General features: G+C 61.9%; 3 protein-coding genes across 4 annotated transcripts; 2 read left to right on the top strand and 1 right to left on the bottom strand.

The window, feature by feature from the left end:
* Nucleotides 1-1085: 1085 nt before the first annotated feature.
* On the top strand, nt 1086-2237 carry GSC2 (goosecoid homeobox 2). The gene is made up of 3 exons (XM_074355954.1): nt 1086-1335; nt 1431-1684; nt 2139-2237. Exons 1-3 carry the CDS (start codon nt 1086-1088, stop codon nt 2235-2237), a joined length of 603 nt encoding a protein of 200 aa, XP_074212055.1.
* A 3002-nt stretch (nt 2238-5239) lies between these two features.
* Nucleotides 5240-13798, top strand: ESS2 (ess-2 splicing factor homolog). Of its 2 annotated transcripts, XM_045518048.2 has the most exons (11): nt 5240-5423; nt 6278-6446; nt 6539-6640; nt 6952-7038; nt 8415-8584; nt 8673-8790; nt 9048-9181; nt 9851-9953; nt 10810-10919; nt 12796-12911; nt 13284-13798. In XM_045518048.2, exons 1-11 carry the CDS (start codon nt 5289-5291, stop codon nt 13561-13563), a joined length of 1524 nt encoding a protein of 507 aa, XP_045374004.2. In that variant the 5' UTR covers nt 5240-5288; the 3' UTR covers nt 13564-13798. The 2 variants fall into 2 exon arrangements, with proteins under 2 accessions (XP_045374004.2, XP_010955265.2); XM_010956963.3 differs by lacking the exon at nt 6952-7038 and having other exon boundaries at nt 5242-5423.
* Nucleotides 13799-15300: 1502 nt separating this feature from the next.
* Nucleotides 15301-16467, bottom strand: TSSK2 (testis specific serine kinase 2). The gene has a single exon (XM_010956965.3). It carries the CDS (start codon nt 16387-16389, stop codon nt 15301-15303), a length of 1089 nt encoding a protein of 362 aa, XP_010955267.1. The 5' UTR covers nt 16390-16467.
* Nucleotides 16468-19218: the final 2751 nt, after the last annotated feature.

The following is a 19218-nucleotide window of genomic DNA, read 5'->3' as shown; positions in this document are numbered from 1 at the left end:
TGATTTGGGTCGCTATTGTTATGTCAGCCTACAGATTGGAAGATTGAGGCACAGTGGGTGAAGGAACCTACCCCACAGAAGGGACAGCTAGGGTACTAGCCAGGTGGTCTGCTGCTCTGTCCTGTGAGCCACACAAGCACTTTTCAGAGGTCCAGAGAAGGCCTTAAGCAGAAGCCCTGACCAGCTGGTCAATGCTGCTTAGATGAGGATGAAACAGTCTTCCTCGAATTTGGTAAAGTGCAGGTCACCGGCAATGTTGGGCAGAATGACCACAGAGGATGGGGTGAACAGAGCCAGACTGGTCTGGGTTGAAGAGTGGGAGAGGAGGACACCGAGTCAGCTCTGGAGACTCATGGCTGTGATGAGGGTGGGGAGGGAGTGTGGTGGTTTGGGGGGCGGTTCTGGGTTATATAGGAAAGCAAACGAGAAGTGTCTCCAGAGCTGGGAAGGGCGGCCTTGGGTTGGGTCCGGAAGGTTCACTGACCCAGGAGGGAAGGCAGGTTTCCTGAGGAGCAGATGTAGCTTTCCTCTGGTGCCCCGTTTCCGTCCTGAGCTTGGGACCTGGATCCTAAGTGGAGGGGGTGTGAGTAAGGGAGGTTTGGGATCAAAGTGCGGTGGGACCGCGGGGTTGCTGATATTAGGCCCCACTTGAGGATGGAAGTCAAGAGTTTGGGGGCCAGGAGACTGTGCCGTTTAGGGATTTCTCCGGACTCGCTCTTCCACCTGGGTAGGACCCTGAAGGGGACGAGCAGCCTGCCCTGGCCTCGGTGGCTACCGGAGGAGGGGACCCAGGGGCTGGGCCAGGAGGCGCCGCTGCGCTCAGGGACTGCCGGGTCCAGGCGTCCTCGGGCCGCTGGCAGGGCTGGACCGCAGCGCCGCGGGTCAGGGGCACGGATGCGGAACACAAGGCCCCCAGCGGACCCTACCCCCCGCCCGCCGCCGCCGGGGATTAGCGCGTTCCTGGCTGTGCGGTGGGATTAGCCCGCGTGGACCCGGCGTCCGAACCGGGGATTACGGCGCGCCCCGCCTCGACGGATATATTCCCGCGGCCGCGGCGGCGGCGGCGGCCGCGGCGGGCGGGCGGCATGGCGGCGGCAGGGGGCGCGGCAGGCCGCAGGGGCCCCGGGCGGCCCTGCCCCTTCTCTATCGAGCACATCCTCTCCGGCCTCCCCGAGCGGAGCCCTCCCGCCCGGGGCGTCCGCCCGCCGCCACCCGCCGGCCGCCAGAGCCCCGCGGAGCCCGGGGCGCCCGAGGCGGCACCCTGTGCCTGCTGCTGCTGCTGCTGCGGCCCCCGCGCGGCGCCCTGCGGGCCCCCAGAGCCGGCCGCCGGGCTGGGTGAGTGGGCGCAGGACTCGGGGGACTCCGGGCACGGCGCGGGCGCAGCGGAGCTCGGCTCCCGCCCCGCGTCTCACCGCGCGCTCTCCCCGCAGGCGCGCGGCTGCCGTGGCCGCTGAGGCTGGGGCCTGGGGCGCCCTTGCCCTTGGCCGCGCCGACCGGAGGCCCGGGGGCGCTACCCGGCGCCGGTGGTCCGGGCCCGCAGCGGCGCACGAGGCGCCACCGCACCATCTTCAGCGAGGAGCAGCTGCAGGCGCTGGAGGCGCTCTTCGTGCAGAACCAGTACCCCGACGTGGGCACTCGCGAGCGCCTGGCCGGCCGCATCCGCCTCCGCGAGGAGCGCGTGGAGGTGGGTGCCCGTCGTCGCCTCTTCCGCCACCTCCGAGGAGCAGGTCCGCGGTCCCAGGCGAGGGGTGGGAGCTTGAGCGGAGGTCAGGCTTGTTTTTTCTTTAGTTTTAAACCACCCGCGCCCCGCCCCCATGAGAAATGAGGTGCGCATCCCTGTTTCGGAATTTGGGAAGCTTAGGAGAGCGCAAAGTTGCAGAGGGGGCGTCCCGGGTGCCGCCAGGCGGAGTCCGGGCTGGGAAGGGGCAAGCAGGGATGCCGGTCCGGGTGGGAAAGAGGTTCGGGTCCCGCAGCAAGAGCCGCCGTCCCCACCTGCAGCGGTTGAGAGACAGTGGCACAGCCGCTGCCCAGGGCCGGCTCCGCAGCCAGGGTCCCGAAGCCCCGCCAGTTGATTTGGGGAGCCGCGCGTTTCGCGTGCCCTGGGGCCAGGCCTGCCTGAGCGCGTCTCTTTCTCTCAGGTCTGGTTCAAGAATCGCCGTGCCAAGTGGCGACACCAGAAGCGCGCGTCGGCGAGTCTCCTGCCCAGAGCCAAGAAGGCCTCGAAGGAGAGCTGCTGACGGCTCTGGGAGTTACCCCTGGGCTTGGCCGGTCCCTGGGGCCGGCTCAGGGAGAGGACAGAGGTGTCCTAATCGGAGCTGGGAGAGGAGACCAGCCTCTTCCGTGATGTCTGTACAGCTGCCTGTGCCCTTGAGCTCGGCGCAGGACCCCTCTGCATGTGGCCCAGCGCCGCCTGCCCCGGGGATGAGAGGGCGTGGATGCCCGATGCTCTCTGTGCGCTCTCCTCCCCAAAGGCAAGAGGGCAGGAGAGCCGGTGAGATTCAGGGGTGGGGTTGCAGGGCACAGAGCAGGTCAACTTCTTCAACCCCTCACCACACCCCAGGAGGGACTAACATGCCCTGGGACAGGAGCTACCCCTTGTCAACACCCCGAATCCCCTTCCCCTCCTCCACATGCTGGCTCCCTCCTCTCCTCAGCAGGACAAAGCCCCCTTGACCTGGCCTGTAACCCTCCCGAGGCGGGGCCTGGGCGTCCCGACTTGCAGAATAAGGAGCTTGGGTGAGGTCATCTCCAGAGCCCCTTTACTACGCCTCAGTTTTGAGTCCTGTGTGCACTGAGAAATAAGTAAGCAACTACAGACACTGAAAAAGCAGTCCAGACCCCGAAGTCCTCGATGGCTCCACTCTGTACTCAGCCAGGACCTGCCCGTCTTCTCTCCTTCCTAGGGAGCCGGGGCAGCTCGTCACAGCCCGGTGAGTCCTCAGTCCCTCTGCCAGGGTGCCCTCAGCAGAGCAGACTGCCCCACGGATCATGGCCCAGCACCCTGGGGGCCTACACTGGCCTCTAGGAGCTGCTTCTTGGGTGGGGGTCCTTGGCTTCCCCTCTGTGGGGGGTTTCCATGCAGTAGCATCTGCCTTCCCCCCAGCAGTCAACTCTGCCTCCCTGTGGGGGCAAGAAGAGGTTTGACTGAGGAGGATCCCTCCCCACTGCCTTGGAAAATGCCTGCTGTTCCTCCATCACCCTGGCCCTGTGGTGAAGGACATCATGAGAACAAGGCTTCAGTTCCCCGAGTTGGCCTGTATAGTGGACGTGAGGCACCTAACACACCCTCACCTGGCTCAGGGACCTGGTTCTGCCTCCTCACAGGTCCTGGAGGAAATGGGGCGGGGGTAATCTGGAAGGAGACACAGGCCATCCACAAAAGGTGCAGAAGTCAGGGTTGCAGCTTAGATAACACTAAGTGCAAGGGGTCCCCAGCCAGGGCTACCCTAACACTGCCAGGGTCTCTGGGACAGTGGCTCTCACTCACTTGCAGGATGCACACTTCTGTGTGTCACAAAGCTCTTCTCCCTGAACCCTGAACTTATTCCTGGAGACTGCACAGACTGCCCGCAGAGCTTTCTCACAGGCTGGGACATCCTCATCTCCCTGGGTCCCAAAACCCTCACCCTCATGGGCTGAGTGGCTATTTGTCACTGTGCAGGGCACCTGTGATCAGAGCTCCACTTTCAAGGGACCAGTGGCCATGCTGCCCTCCTGGTTTTTCCTTCATCTGCAGCTGTCTCAGGCAGGCTTGCCCCATAGTGACCATGAACGTCGGGGGTCCTTTGGGCCGTGATCATGCACTTGCCTCTAATCTCCATCCTCACCCTGGTTTATCTCTTCTACCCTCTGATTCCCATCCCCGTCCCACATTGACATCCCAGCCCAGGCCTCTGCCCTGTGCTAGACAGTTATATCCAGCCGTCCCTTTGATTACTCCACCTGGAAGCTCACAGCTCCTCTAAGTCACCTTGTCCACAGCAGTCTCTTCCCCTGTGCATCCCAGGTGCATGAGCCAGGGAGCTGGCAAATACCCCCACCCCTCCTCTTCCTCACCCAGCAAACCCAGGCCAACAGCAAGTCAATTTTACCTCCAAAAACAATCCCAGAATCTGTCCTCTCCCAGCTTTACCTGCACCTACCTGATAAAAACCACCGTCATCTCTCACTTTGACTGTTGCAGCTGCCTTCAGCTTGTCCTCCTGCACCCACTCTTGTTTCTCTGTAATTCATTCCCTGTAAAATCCAGGGTGCAAGTCTGAACCTACCTCTCCCCTACCTACAGCAGTCCAAGGGATTCCCACTTCTCCCAGAGCAAAGACAAAACTCTCCTTGGCCCATGACCCATGAGGCTTGTGCAGCCTGGCCCTGTTCCTCTGGCATTGGTCCCCACCCCGCTGGTCCTTGCACTCTGTGTATCCAAAGGTCTCCTCCCGCTGGGTCTTCACACATGCTCTCCCTCCTCCGCCTCACCAATGTCTGCTCATCCTTTGGATCTGCAACCACTCCCTTCCCTGGGGAAACTGCCGCTGGCTGCCTTCTGGGTAGGATGCCCCGTAGAGGAGACTCTTTCCTTGTGCCTGCCTGCTGCAGTTTCACGCTTGTCTGTGAGATGATCTGACTGGTGTCTGTCCTCCGCGGCTGACTGTCAGCTCCATGAGGGCAGGAATCATCACCATGGATTCCCCAGTGAATGCGGGAGTAACTGCCTAACGGAATCATTCTGGGACAGAACATATTTGACATATTTCACACCTCCTTTCAGGAAAAAATGATCATTCCTCCAAAATGCTTAGGCAATTTTCTGGTCCATTTCAATGAGAATTAGCCTTCTGGGAATTTAGGGACCAGACATTTCTTGCATAAAGTTCGAATAAAAACACTGAAACGCGTATATAATGAGATTTTCTGAAGAGTGTGTTTTTGTTTATAATGTGGAAGCATACGCGGCGATTATTTGCAAGCTATTGGAATTCCAAGGCCTTCCAATTCCGAAGTGCTGGAATTTTTCACGGTTAGCGGGAACGCGCGCCCTTGAGTCCCTCCACCACAGTGCCCCCTGGCGCCCACAGCCTAGACACGCAGGGCCAGAGCGGGGCGGGACGAACACTACAACTCCCATAGGGCAGCATGCTCGGATGACGTCATCACGGAGCGCGGGCCGGCCTGGCTCCTCCATTGGTCGGCTGACTCCTCCATTGGTCGGCTGCCTCAGGGGCCTGCGCAGCTGGCGAGCCCCGCCCCCCGCCCGTGACGCGCCGCTCCGCTGGGGAAGTGCTGGGATAGCGATGGAGACGCCCGGCTCGCCGGCCCGGGCACTGCAGCTGTCCGCCGCGTCAGGGCCCCGGAGGAAGCGCGCGGCGGGCGAGGCGGGGGCTGTGACGAGCAGGCAGCGGGTCCTGGACGAGGAGGAGTACATCGAGGTGGGACTCGGCGCCGACGCCCGCGTCTCCTGGGCTCCCCGCCCCCGCTCCCCAGGGTCCCAACACCCTCGTCTCCTCGAGGAGGTGGAAGAGTCGAGTCCCTGCGTCGGGGTGTGGACAGTCGGAGGGCCAGACAAACACAGGGCGGAGCGAGGTGTCCTTGCAGTCGGGGAAGGGGGTGGATGTGTTTGTATGATGTGGGGGTCAGGAGAGCAGGGTGTTAGTGAAGCATCAGTAGGAACTTGGGAGGACGCGGCCAAGAGCGTTTCCTGGAGAGCTGTCAGAGCAAGTGCTAAGACCAGGGGTTCTGGAAACAGGCTGCCACTAGTGGCAGCATCGAGTGGTTGGGCCTCCCAGAATCCTTGAAGTAGATCTTAATCCTACCGCAAACCCTCGGGGGGAGGAGCTGGCACGGGGCTCGGAGGCAGTCGCTTAAGTTTGGGAGGTCTCTGGGACATGCAGGCAGGTGGCATGAGTGGACAGCTGGATGCACAGAGAAGCAGCTCAAGAGCAAGGTCCAGCTGGAGGTGCAGAGCTGGGGATGTCAGCCAGTGCTGGTGGTGGGGGTGACAGGCAGAAGTTGTCCAGATAAAGGGTTCAGATTGGGAATAGGAGGTCACAGGTGGAATGAGGTGCCAGTGCCCACACTGGTCCAGCTGGTGGGGAGGTGGAGCCAGCAGAGGAGCTAGAGAATGACAGGTTAGTGAGGGAGCAGGAAGGCTTTGCAAGTGTCCCCCAGCTCTGGGGATCGTTGGGCTGGACAGAGGTTGGGGGCCTCAGCTTGTACATCGTGAACTGAGACGCAGGGGAGAGGCAGACGGAAGCTCTGATGGGTGTCCTGATGCCTCCTTCAGGGTCTCCAGACTGTCATCCAGAGGGACTTTTTTCCCGATGTGGAGAAGCTGCAGGCTCAGAAGGAGTACCTGGAGGCAGAGGAGAGCGGGGACCTGGAACGGATGCGCCAAATTGCCATCAAGTTTGGCTCTGCCCTGGGCAAGATGTCCCGGGAGCCCCCGCCGCCCTGTAAGAGAACTCCCATGGTGTGGGCAGGGCGGGGGCTCCACTGAACTGTTGTCTCAGGCTTTCTCTAACCCCCTACCCTTCTCTTCCCCGAGACGTGACTCCAGCCACGTTTGAAACCCCCGAGGTGCACACAGGCCCCGGGGTGGTGGGTAACAAGGCCCGGGGCCGGGGCCGTGTCCTGGAGGATGGCGATGGTAAGTGAACATCCTCCTTCTGTCTCACTGCTAGGTTTGCCCAGGAACCTGATCCTGTTGGGCCCTGGGGTGTCCAGGGGCAGAACACATCTTGTCCCCGGGGTCTCTTAGCCAAAATGGCGACCTGTGGGGTCTAGGAGCACTGGTCTGGCAGGCAGATCTGAGTCACAGCTCCCAGTAATGGGGAGTCCTCTGAGTCTGCAGTGTGGGAGTCTCAGCTCCCCTCTCCCTGCCCTGCTCGCTGTATGCCCGCCCCTGCCCGGTGGGCATCCTGGGCCTCAGAGAGCTCCTTCCCTTGCTGTTTCTTTAAGATGCCTCGGGGTTTCGTGGTTGCATCTCCCAAGCTGGTCCCTCTCCTGGGCGACTGCTCAGCCAGCCAGCTCCTCCTCTTCCTTCAGGTCTCTGCTCAGACGCTGCCCGTTGGGGAAGCCTTCCTGACTACCCAGCGTAAAGTCACGTCAGCCCTGCACTCTGTGCATTGCTGCCTGGTTCTGTTTTCTCACCTGAGGACACATTTTAAAAGGCATTTCTGTTTGTATACCACCTCTCTCTGCGAGAGCGGTTTCCCTTGCTCTGTCTGCATGGCCTACACCTAGAACAGTGCACGCCGACCGTCTCCAGCACGATCCTGGGGTGTAATGATTCACCTGGACTTTTGCGGGGAGCCTTTCCCAGAAAGAGTCCCGTGAATACAGTGCACAGTGGTCCCTGGGCTCCTCCCAGTCGCTGCTTTGTCAGCGGTGGGATGTGTGCATGTGGACAGAGGTGCGCTTGCTTACCCAGGCTCACATCCATGGCACACATGCCTCTGCTCGCACACTGACCTGATGTTTCCTGCTTCAGAACCCCGCCTTCCACCATCTGCACAGCATCCTGGTGTCCTTGGAGCTTGGTTCTCCGTTGTAGCATGGCATGTGAATCATAGGCAGTTGGCAGAGTCTTTTCTGTCACGTGTTACTTGTTAGAGGATCCAGGAGTCATCTCAATAATCTGAGCGTAGATACCGTGTCATTCAGGTCACAGGCGAAGCCACCAAGGCCCCAGGAGGCAGTAACTTCTGCAGGACTCAGGGTTATTGGTCGTGGGATGGGGTCTGAGTGCCCATTTTTCTCACACTAGTCTTGAACTTTTAGCCACCGTGCTTTGTGTGTGGTCTAGCAGGTGGTAAGTGGACGAGAAACTGCTGGTGGGGAGAAGAGGCAGACCCCTAGCGTGCCCCCCCACCCCCACGGTCTGCGCTGCACCACCTCAGTGGGGTGCCCTTTCGCTGCTGGTTGCCAGGGTGGCCTGGGTTGTGGCCCAGTGCCTTTGACTGTTCCTCCCCACCACTGTCACTGCTAGAATAAAGAGGGTCTTTGCCTTTAGGTCTACAAGCAGGTCACAAAGCTTAGGTGACAGTCACTCACGTGTGGCACAGGGACTAGGAAGAGAGGACATCCCAGGGACAGAGGGACAGCCCAGGGCTCTGGAGGGCTGGCATGGGTTTGGCAGGGTTAGACCCGCCGTGGTCCTCCTGCCCAAAGGCTTACTACTGCCTCCCAGTCTAGGTCAGAGACCACACTTCATTGGCATCCAACAGAGGAGGGGCCCCTGAGGACACTGGGCAGCTGGGCGGGAGGGATTCCACCCCAGGTAGGGGTAGTCTGGCAGGGCGAGCTCTCCCCGGATGGGCCCGCAGGGTTCCAGCCCTGCTCACAGGGGAGTGCGGATCCCAGGACTGGGTCACTGAAGCTTATGCCGTTGGCTGTTGTGTGTCCCCCCGCCCCCTGTGCAGGAGAGGCTGGAGAGGAGGAGGAGAAGGAGCCCCTGCCCAGTCTGGACGTCTTCCTGAGCCGGTACACGAGCGAGGACAACGCCTCCTTCCAGGAGATCATGGAGGTGGCCAAGGAGAAGAGCCGGGCGCGCCATGCCTGGCTCTACCAGGCCGAGGAGGCGTTTGAGAAGGTGTCCCTGGGTGTAGGGGCGGAGGTGCCCTCCCTTGGGGTCGGAGGGTCCCAGAGTCTGTCTGACCCCACATCCCCTCGCGGCACAGAGGCAGAGAGAGAGTCTCGCACTCCCGTCGGCAGAGCACCAGGCCATCGAGAGCGGCCCGGCTGGCGTGGAGACCTGGAAGTACAAGGCCAGGAACTCCCTCATGTACTACCCCGAGGGTGAGAGGGGGGACGTCTGGTCAGGGGGGTCCTGGTCCTACCCTGAGGGTGAGCGGGGGCACATGAGATCAGAGGGCATCCTGGTCCTACTCCGAGGGTGAGCAGGGGAGTGTAGGGTCAGGGGGGTGGTCCTGGTCCATCTCCCCAGTTCTGTCCAGGCTGTTCTCCGTGGAGAAGTGCTTCTCCTGAGGCCCTGAGCCAGGGTTGGAGGGGGCCCTGCCCTTCCTGATGCCACGGCGTCCCTGCTTCGTCTCCAGGTGTCCCTGATGAGGAACAGTTGTTCAAGAAGCCCCGGCAGGTGGTGCACAAGAACACCCGTTTCCTCCGGGATCCCTTCAGCCAGGCGCTCAGCAGGTCCCAGCTGCAGCAGGCTGCCGCCCTCAATGCCCAGGTGCGCGCGGGGCCACTGTGGTATCACCACCTCTCTGTCTCACTGACTGTCTTTGGGCTTAGCAGAGCATGGCCGCACGGGGGTGCTCGGGGTTCCTGTGTGGCAGGGTCTGGAGTCTTTTCTCAATCTGTAGGGGCTTCCATTGGCTACTGTCTCAATCAGACACGTATGGGTTGGACCTGTGCCAGCTCCTTGGGAGGCAAGGGTATGAGAGGAGAAGGGCAGTTGGCAGCCAGCCCAGGCTGGCCCGGGGGCGGACAGTGAGAGGATGGGCTGAGGGTGGCGGATGGCAGAGGTTTCTGTCCCCGGGAGTTACTGTGCAGCAGTGGCTTTGGTGGTCAAGGGGCCCAAGGGGACAGGCAGGAGGTGGGAAGGCTGTTTTGGAGGCTTTTCCAGGGTCCTAGTGGGAGAGATCAGAGCACAGGTGCCCTGCTTAGCATAGCCTCTGCGGGGCCTGACGTCAGGAGCCCCTGAAGATGGCACCCATGGGGTGTGGCCAACGCCCCGGCCCTGCACTGCCCTGTCCTGCCCTGCGCAGCAGGAGGGGAGCCTCCCTCCTTTCCCTTGGGGCTGCCCTGGGTGGGCAGGTGACCAGTATGTTTCTATGCTCCCCTCCGCGGCCAGGGAGAGTGGGCTGAGCCCCTGACACTGCCTCTCTTCTCGTTCCAGCACAAACAGGGCAAGGTGGGCCCAGATGGCAAGGAGCTAATCCCCCAGGAATCCCCCCGAGTAGGCGGATTTGGATTTGTGGCTACCCCTTCTCCTGCCCCTGGTGAGAAGCGTGCCCGCCAGCAAGCTGGCCTGCTGCTGGGATGGCCTGGGGGGAGGTGGGCTGCCTGGCTGACCCCAGCCACTTCTGGTGCTCCCTGGGTCTGCCCTGTGCCTATGTGACTTGGACCCGGGGTCCCATCTGTGTGATGCCAGGGCTGAGCGGGACTGGGGATGGGCTGGACTCTCAGGCAGGCCCCACCTGAGACGCAGGGCCAGCTGGTCTAGCTGGGTGGTCCTTGTGCCTTGCCTGGGCACCTGAGTGCAGCAGGACAGACTGGCAGGAGCAGCCCCAGGGCCTCAGAGGGTGGCCAGACTGGGGCCTGGAGTGTGGGGAGTCCCATGGGCGCCAGGCAGGTTTTGACTCATGTAAGATGTGTGTGGAAGCTGAGCTTGGTCTGCAGGAGGTTGGGTTCACCTCGGGCCTCAAGAGGTCCTGCAGGGCTGGGTGTCCCCGTCAGTCCTGGGGTGGCATTTCCTCGTTCTAGGTCTCATGTCAGCAGGTGTGTGGCACTTACAAATTAAACCCAGGGTGCACTGCAGGCTCGTGAGATTCAGAGTGGCCTCGGGCCTGTGCTGGTCTCTGTACTCTGGGGCCCCGGGGCGCTGGTGGCTGCGATGTGGCCAGGGCTTGTGAAGGCACTGTGGGCTTGGCCAGGCTGCTTGGAGGTGTGGGAGCCCTGGAAGCCCCCATGAGTTTTCTCCCTTGGGGTGGGGTCCCCTGAGTGGCTCTGCTTCAGGCCCGCAGTGGCCTGGGTTCCGGCATCCTGGAGAGAAGGCCACCTGCCAGCTTTGGGGCTTGCGAGCTGGGCCCCCCCCCCGTCCCTGGCCTGAGGTGGCTGTGGGCTCTCCGCCTGCAGGTGTGAACGAGTCCCCGCTGATGACCTGGGGGGAGGTCGAGAACACGCCCTTGAGAGTCGAAGGATCCGAGACGCCCTGCGTGGACAGGACACCAGGACCAGCCTTCAAGGTGAGTCCTGGTGAGGTCCCTGCCAGCGCGGATGGGGCCTGGCATGGACACAGGGCCTTCGAAGTACCCATAGCTCAGTACACAGAGGGCCCAGCTGCCCCCCGCTCATGTCCAGGCCGCACACCTATGTGAGCTCTGTGCTTCTGCGTAGGATCCGGCACCAAGGACAGGTGTGGCATGTGGGTGTGTTGAGGAAGGACTTGGGGTGGAGTGTGGGCAGGGCACCAAGGTTGGGAGCTGCTGCAGGCCCTCTGAGCCTGCAGGCCTGGAGGACGGGGCCGTCCAAAGATGAGGGGTGTGCAGAGGCGGGCCAGGAGCTCCGACTGCGCTGCAGGCCTGAGGGCCCCAGCATTCTGGGGGACGCGGTTTGTGTCCTCAAGGGCTGTGTGCTTGCAGGTGAGGCCTGTGGTGTGGCCCAGCCCAGCATTGTCTTGAGTGGTGAGACATGGGGTTCTCAAGGCCTGGGGCAGGGAGGGAGGCCCTTTGTGGGTGAGCGGGAAAGCTGGGTGGCAGGTGGTCTCTAGGGATGCAGTGGTCCCGGAAGGTGTGGACGCGTGGGCAGGCAAGGGGGGCCCTAGTGCCACGTAGGAAGGAGGTACCCTGGTCTGCACACCGTTTGTGGGGAAACTGAGTGACTGGCCTAGTTTGGAGGGGGAAGGGGAGGTCAGGATGCTGGGGTGCTGCCATGTCCGGGGGTCGCTGGGGCAGAGGTTGATGGTGTGGTAGAGAACAAGGGGCGCAGGGTCATATCGACTGCTTGGAAACCCCAAAGAATTGGGCATTGAATCTGAAGTTAACATAGGTCTGCAAAGGGTCAGGGTCGTGGGTCCCTTCAGGCACTGGGGTGACAGATCTGAAATATAGAGGAAAAAGCATCAGTCACCACAGCTCAGAAAGTGTGATCACTGGGAGAGACTCAACTTCAGAGAGGAAGCCCAGACCTGCGGGGCGGTGACGCAGGGAGAGCGGGGCGCGGGGGAGGCGCATGTCCAGACATCGTGTGCTGGACCCGGGCACCATGGTTCTCAGTGTCTGGGGCGTGGGGACAGCAGAGAGGAGCCTGCGGCAGTGTGGAGGGGGCGGGGGCGGGGGGCAGTGATGTTGGGCGTGGAGCCCTCCTGGCAGGCGTGTCAGGACTGAGCCGAGGTAGAGGAGGCAGCTCACGCTATGAGGGCTATTTGGAAATAAAGTAAACCAGGTCCTTCATGTGCTACGCAGGTGGAGTTCCAGCAAGATGGAGAGGTTAAATACACAAACAGTGACTGTAAAACTTCAGCATAAAATACCAGTCAGCGTTTAATCTGACATTAAGGCGGGAGAGACTTTGTAAACGTAACAGCGAAGGGAAAAGTCACAAAGGAAGTGGGAGCTGGATTACGCTACGTGAAGGTGTCAGCTTTAAGTACAGCAACAAACCTCAGAAGTGAACCTTAGAGTGACTGGAGAGAAGCTATTGTTAATGATGTTAACACAGTCAATGGAGATGAAGCTTCTGTAGGTGGGAAAGGAAAGGAAAAACCAGGATAAACACCCCAATAGAAACGCAGGCCCAGGATGTCCTCAGGTTCTTTAAAAAATTAGGGAAAGTCAGTAAAGGCAGAGCCACTTGCTCTGGCCATCCAAAGGAAGCGGATCAAAACAAGACCCCTTTCCTGAAGGGTGGCTGCAGGTCCCGGACTGGGCAGTGGCAACTGGGCAAGGGGGCAGGCCCTGGGTGGAAGGGCAGCTTGGGCTGGCTTTCCAGGGTCTTTCAGCGGCCAACAACCATGGCTTGTTGGGATGGCGGCAGCCACAGCAAGAGGCCGCTGCCCCCAGCCGCGTGGACTGCCTGGCGTGGGGCAGGCTGCCCAGGCCACCCACACACCTGCTCTTTCAGATCTTGGAGCCTGGCCGCAGGGAGCGGCTGGGGCTGAAGATGGCCAACGAAGCTGCCGCCAAGAACCGGGCCAAGAAGCAGGAGGCCCTGCGGAGAGTGACGGAGAACCTGGCCAGGTGAGGGGCGGCCTTGCCGTGCTGGGGTCTCTCCCTGCCCTGCCTGCCTGGCCCCCAACAGCCTGGACACGCTTAGAACCAGGGTGTGGGGGGTCCTGCGGTGGTCCCTCTGGTCCAGAATGCAGCCCTTTCCACTGGTCTCCAACTGCCTCCTGGGCTCATTGTCCCCTCCGAGCTCCTGTCCACCTTGTTGGGTCGGTGTCATCGCTGCCCCTGGAGAGGGTTGGGGGCCACACCCTTGACCTCAGGTTTGGCCTCACTCTTGTGTGCCAGGCTGTCCAGGGTCCCCAGCCCAGAATGACCACACATCTCCCTCCTGTGGGGGCGCCCGGTTGGGCCTAACCTGCCTCTCTCGCCCCCTTTCCACCACAGCCTCACTCCCAAAGGCCTGAGCCCGGCCATGTCACCAGCCCTGCAGCGCCTTGTGAGCAGGACGGCCAGCAAGTACACGGACCGGGCCCTGCGGGCCAGCTACACACCATCCCCTGCTCGCTCCACCCATCTCAAGACCCCAGCCGGCGGGCCACAGACCCCGACAGGCACACCGGCTCCAGGCTCTGCCACACGCACCCCTCTCAGCCAGGACCCAACCTGCATTACGGACAACTTGCTTCAGCTCCCGGCCCGGCGCAAAGCCTCCGACTTCTTCTAGGGCCAGGCCTGTGCTGAGCCCACAGGCAGCTCTCTGCCTAGCAGAGGACTCCGGCTTTCTGGAGACCCAGGCTTGGGCCAGAAGCAGTGAGCGTCCGGGAGCCACAGAGGGAAGGTGCCAGGCTGGCAAGGGATCGTCCCCGTGGCCCTCGGGGTGCACCTCAGGCCCCACTGATACGTTTCTACTGCACCCCTGCCTGTTTGTATTTAACCGTCAGTAAAGAGCACGCACAGTCTGCCAGGCTGCCTCCCCACCCTGCCGCCTGCACGCAGGGGCCTCATGCCTGCACCACACACCCTGGACGGCTGGCCTCCTGGAGAGGAGGCCGCTGGGTGGGGTGACCCTTGGAGGCCAGGGTGTCTGGGCCATCCTGCCACCGCCTACATTGCTCCCTGAGGTCCCCCTGGGGCTCGGGACCTGCCTTCTGAGCCAAGCTCCTAGCCCCTTGGCTCCCCCACCACCGTTCTCCCCCTCTGAGGGAGGGGTGGGGCCCTTGCAAGTTGTGCCTCCTCATTCATCTGGGGTTCTGGGCCCGGGTCCGCAGCTCTGGCCGGGCCTGGCCTGTGTGGTTTGCTGGCGGCCAGGCTGTATGTGAGGCTGCTCCCTCAACAGGAAGCACCTTCCCAGGGCCTCAGCCATCACCTCCCAGGTACCTGGCTTCCGGCTTAGGGTGGGGGCAGGGCTGTCCCCATCTCCTCCACCTACCTCCGCCTGCCACATGCTGCCTCGTCCCCAGCCTCACTGTGTTGTCATCCAGCAGCGGAAGCCCCAGTCACAGTAACCTGGGCTGTAGGGCCAGAAGCAGTGGGGCTGGGCTTCATGTGGACGTCAGAGCACCTGTGCACCCCAGCAGGCACTTGCCTGGGGGTGTACCCTCCTGGGTCCCACCCCCCAACCCCGGCCCAGGGGCTTGGGGCCAGCTCTTCACAGGGAGGTGGGCTGCTTCTAGATGTGTCTCTTTAGGCCTCGGGTGGGTGGAGTTGTGCTCAGAGAAGAGTCTCTCCTGCTTTGAGCATGTGCAGCTCTGCTCCAGGCCATCCTCATGCTCCCTGGAGGCTGCCTAGGTGCCTGCTGGCCCCCAGGAAGTGGGGAGGCAGGGGCCTGGGGGGGGTGGAGGGGAGGGTCACATAGTGGGCACAGTCCAGGCAGGGCCACCCAAGGCCAGGTGCTGACCACCCTGAGTGCTTGGCTGGCACGTGGGGAGTGTGCAGGGGTAGCAGGGGCGGGTGACAAAGTGGTGTGGGCCACGGGAGCAGGGGCAGGGGCAGGGAGGGAGCGCTGCTGAAAGGCTTTGGCTTCATGGTCTCCCACCCCAACCGTGGGATGGAAGGGAGTGGCGTCCAGGAGGGTCTCCTGAGGGCAGGGCCGGAGTTGGTAGGGGGAGGCACTGGGCTGGACAGGTCAGGGAGACCCGTGGGGGCCTGGCAGGTGGGCCGCCGGGACTCCCCTTGCCCACAGGCCTCACTAGGAGTCCGCCTGGGCCCCGCGCCGCAGGGAGGGTGGCTGCTGAGTCCTAGAGAAAAAGACTCCTCGTGGGGCTGTATGCATTCTGCGGTTTATTTCTGGTCAGGAATGAACGTCTTTGCTACTAAGTGGAAGAAAGCTAATGGAACGTAATCAAAATAGTGGTTTAATTGACGGATTTTACTTGTTCTTGCACCTGTGCCTTCTTCAGCTCCTACCTCCTACTGAGCTCATGGGCGCTCAGCGCGCCACGCCCCCCGGGCCCTCTGCACACTAGGTGCTTGCCTTCCCCACCTCGGCTCCGGAGACGTGGTGGTCCTTCGCCCTGGAGGTCTCGGCCAGCCGGTCCTCCAGACGGTCCTCCAGCCGGTCCTCATTCTCAGGCACCACCAGCAGCCGGTGCTGGGTCTTGGCCCCCAGCTTGTGCTCGGGCCGGTGCTCAGGCCGTGAGCCTGGCCGGGTGTCCAGCTTGCACTCGGCCCGGTACTTGCCCTCGCCCTCCCTCTTGAAGGAGGCCGAAGACATGGCTTTGGGCTTGGGGGGCTGCAGCCACGCGTGGCTGAGGATATCGTCAATGTGCAGCCGCCTGCTGACGTCAGGCTGCAAGATGCGGTAGATGAGGTCCTTGCACTCACCCGTCAAGTGCTTGGAGCGCGGGAAATCCACACGGTGCTCCTTTTGGACGCGCAGCATCTTCTTGATGTCAGAGTCGTCGTACGGCATGGAGCCACAGACCATGATGTAGAGGATGACACCCAGGCTCCAAATGTCGTACACCTTGGGCTGGTAGGGGATGCCCTGCAGCACCTCAGGGGCCGCATACGCTGCCGACCCACAGAAGGTCTTGCTGAGGACAATGCGGCCGCTGCCGTCCCGCAGGCAGCGCTTGGAGAAGCCGAAGTCGGACAGCTTGATGTTGAAGTCCTTGTCAAGGAGAAGGTTCTCACACTTGAGGTCTCGGTGGACGACATCTAGGTCGTGGCAGTACTTGACGGCCGAGGACAGCTGCCGGAACATCTTGCGCGCTGTGTCCTCGTGCAGGGCACCTCGGCACTTGATGAACTCCAGGAGGTCGCCCTGGACCCCGAGCTCCATGACGATGTAGATGCGCCCATCTGAGGTCTCAAAGATCTCGTAGGTCTTGATGATGGAGCGGTGGTTGACGGTCGCCAGGATGTCCATCTCCCGGGGAAGGAATCTCTCCACAAAGTCGGTGGGTGTCTTCTTGCGGTCGATGATCTTGACCGCCACGTTGAACTTGAGGCGCTCGGAGTAGGCGGACTTGACTTTGGCGTAGGAGCCCTTGCCCAGGTTGATGCCCACGATGTAACCCTTCTTCCTCAGGACCGCGGCATCGTCCATGGTGCCCGGAGCGGCCGGCGCCACTTCCCTCTACATCCCCTCCCCACGCGGGCCAGCGGGCATTGTCCTCATTTGCACTATGGGGAGCCGTCTGGCCAGGCTGGGCCTGCGCTTGGAGGTGTGGAACGCCCAGCATTGTCCCCGCATGACTTCAGCCTGTGAAGTCACAAAGCCAGGCCACCTGGAGTAGGGACTGGGTGGGGGACGGGCCCTGGAGCCCTGGAAGCCAGGCTGGCCTGGCAAGAGTGCTGCTCCCCGCCTGCTGGGAGGAAGTGCCGCCCAGGACCGTGGTAACCCTTCCTGCTCCCTCCTTGCTGTGCTGTCCCGTCCACAGTCAGGCCCAGGGGCCCTCAGGTCCAGCCAGCGTGCCAGCCTTTTACCCAACTCCCTCTCCTGGCCATGGGGACTGACCCTGCAATGGTCCTTGCCCCACAGATGCCCATCTGCAGCTTCCTTGGTGTGTAGAGAGCACCCCCTCTTGGGCTTGTGTCTTCAGAATCAGCTGTGCCTGGAGGGACTGCCCTGGTCTGGCTGGGCCGGTGGTTCCAGCCTGAGGGATGAAAGCGGCTGCTGTTAGGGGTGGGGAGCTGGGCATGCCTGGTGGGGGAGGGAAGCTACGGTGCTATGAGTGCCCAGGACCCTGGGGCTGGCAGACATGTGTTCCAAGGGCGGGGCTGCCTGGAGTCTGGTAGAAGTGATGAGGTCCTGCAGGGAAGACCTTGGGAGAGGGACGGGTGTTGTGAGAATGGCTTAGTCCCAGAGTCAGAGGAGAGGAGGAGGGGTGAGGTGGCACCTGGACCCAAGTCATGTGTTAAGATGGATCCTGGCAGAGGGCAGAGAATGGGCTCTGAGGAGAGCAGAGGCCAGTGCCTGTGACCTGGCAAGAGGAGGCTGGACCAGGGTGGGCCAGGGGAGGGGACAGGCAGGACAGATTTCTGGGGTGCTGGCCAGTGAGTGGGTGGGACCTGGGCAGAGCCTTGCTGCTGAGGGTCCTGGGGGTCGTGGGGGTTGGCAGGACCCAGAGCATCGACTGTTGAGAGCAAGCACTTGGGTGGGGAGGGGTCCGGTCCTGAATTCTGTCACCTGGGACCTTTGTGAGCTGTTGGAGCCCTGGGAGGGCGCACCACTGCCGCATCTCTTAGACTGTCTATTGCACCTGGAAACAATGTGAAAACCTGTGTGTTCTTGGTTCGGGAAAAAGGGTCTCTGTAGCATCTCCTCAGGTACTTTGCAAGCCCTGCTGTCCGGCTGTCCACATAGTGCGTGGCCAGGACCACTGTGCTGTCTGCTCTGTGCTCAGGGAGGACGGGGATGTCCTGTTTCTGGGTAGGTGGGAGGGAGGTGACCACGGAGCCCGCAGGCAGAGTGGCCAGTGGGCAGGACATGCATGGCCACAAGCACGGCCACATGGACACACCTGGAGCCAGGGCAGGCCCTAGCAGGAGGTCCATGTGGAAGGTCTCAGCAGCATGGCCAGGTCCAGATGCTGTCCTTTCTCCAGGGGAACTTGGGTGAAAATGACCAGAACTTCACTCCTTTGTGTCCCAGAGGGGCCAGCTGCAAGGACCGTGGGCCAGGACCCAAGAGCTCTGCACTCTCCCAGCCTGCCTCCCACATCCCCAGTGCTCTGTCTGGGGCACCCAGCACGTCTGCCCTCTTGGCCACGTCCACCACCTGCCTTCCCATTGGTTGTGGACCCTGCTCCTCCACATCCTGCCCTTGCCCAAGACATGCATGCTGAGTGGGGCCGGTGCCACTGGTGCACTTAGGGTGGGGGTTAGATTGGACCAGACCCCCAGGGTACCCCCAGCTGTGGGCCTTTGGTCCGAGACCTGCAGCCCCTCGGACGGCCTCCTTGGAGCTTCAATCTTCATCTCTCCAGCTGCCCCATGGCTCTAGGCATGGACAGGGCCCTGCCTTCCTGGAAGCCAGGGAGAGTCACTGTCATCTCCACAGTGTGAGTGCCCGGGGGCTGTGCTGTGACACTGAGGGACACTGAGATCAGAGGTCAAGCCACATGGAGCAGGACAGGGACTTCAGTGCACATGAGGTCTGAACGAACAGTGTGGCCAGAGTGTGCCAGGGCAGGGTTGGAGGGAGCAATGCAAGCCACCTCCCCAAGCACAGTTATGGCACATATGTGGTGGGGAGATGAGGGAGGAGGCTAGGAGGCCATATCTGGGAGGACCTCAAGGGCTAGGCATAGGGACCCTTCCTGCAGGCAGTGGAAGCCAGACTGGGTGCAGGAAGGGGGCTCTGGCCGCTGTGGGAAGTCATGGGAGGGCAGGGATGGAGGCCCAGGCAGTGTCTGGGCCATGACACACAGGACAACAGAACTATGAGGATACAGAATGTGTGGAGGTAGCTGTGGGGAGATGGGGGAGCTGGCAGAGAATTGGGCTGGATATGGGGCGGGGTGCAGAGAGGGCAGGTCTGGGGCACTCGGTGGATTTCACCTCTCCCAAGACCCCAACACAGACTGGAGGAGAGGTGACTGTCAAGGTTCTCGTTTTCTTGCTGTGTTAAACCTACAGGTCCACACGAGGCTGTTCAGAGTGAGCACAGAGCCGGAAGAGAACGTAGCTGCCGTGGCACAGCCGGGTGGCCTTGGCAAGAAACAGCAGAGTGGGCCCCGTGGCACCCAGCGGCCAGTGATGCTCACTGTGAGCCTGCTCCCTCTGCGGACACCAACGGCCACACCGTCAAGCATGAGGACGCCTGTTCTTCCTACTCACAGTGTCAGCATCTCCATTCTGGCAGGGAGCGTTCTGGGGACAGACTGGGACCAGAGGGGACAGGCAGGCTGCAGTAGGGCTGCTCCTGGACGGC

This window comes from Camelus bactrianus, chromosome 32 (genome assembly GCF_048773025.1).
Source record: "Camelus bactrianus isolate YW-2024 breed Bactrian camel chromosome 32, ASM4877302v1, whole genome shotgun sequence".
Lineage (NCBI taxonomy): Eukaryota > Metazoa > Chordata > Mammalia > Artiodactyla > Camelidae > Camelus > Camelus bactrianus.
Note: the sequence above shows the minus strand (reverse complement) of the source record. Positions and strands in the feature narration are given on the sequence as shown.

Bases quoted from the DNA above. Each gene is read 5' to 3' on its own strand.
- TSSK2 (XM_010956965.3), bottom strand. From the start codon at position 16,389: ATGGACGATGCCGCGGTCCTGAGGAAGAAGGGTTACATCGTGGGCATC.
- ESS2 (XM_045518048.2), top strand. From the start codon at position 5,289: ATGGAGACGCCCGGCTCGCCGGCCCGGGCACTGCAGCTGTCCGCCGCG. The intron at 6,447-6,538 runs GTAAGAGAACTC...CTCTTCCCCGAG, and splicing joins CCGGGAGCCCCCGCCGCCCT to ACGTGACTCCAGCCACGTTT. The intron at 9,182-9,850 runs GTGCGCGCGGGG...TTCTCGTTCCAG, and splicing joins CTGCCGCCCTCAATGCCCAG to CACAAACAGGGCAAGGTGGG.
- GSC2 (XM_074355954.1), top strand. From the start codon at position 1,086: ATGGCGGCGGCAGGGGGCGCGGCAGGCCGCAGGGGCCCCGGGCGGCCC. The intron at 1,336-1,430 runs GTGAGTGGGCGC...CTCTCCCCGCAG, and splicing joins AGAGCCGGCCGCCGGGCTGG to GCGCGCGGCTGCCGTGGCCG. The intron at 1,685-2,138 runs GTGGGTGCCCGT...TCTTTCTCTCAG, and splicing joins TCCGCGAGGAGCGCGTGGAG to GTCTGGTTCAAGAATCGCCG.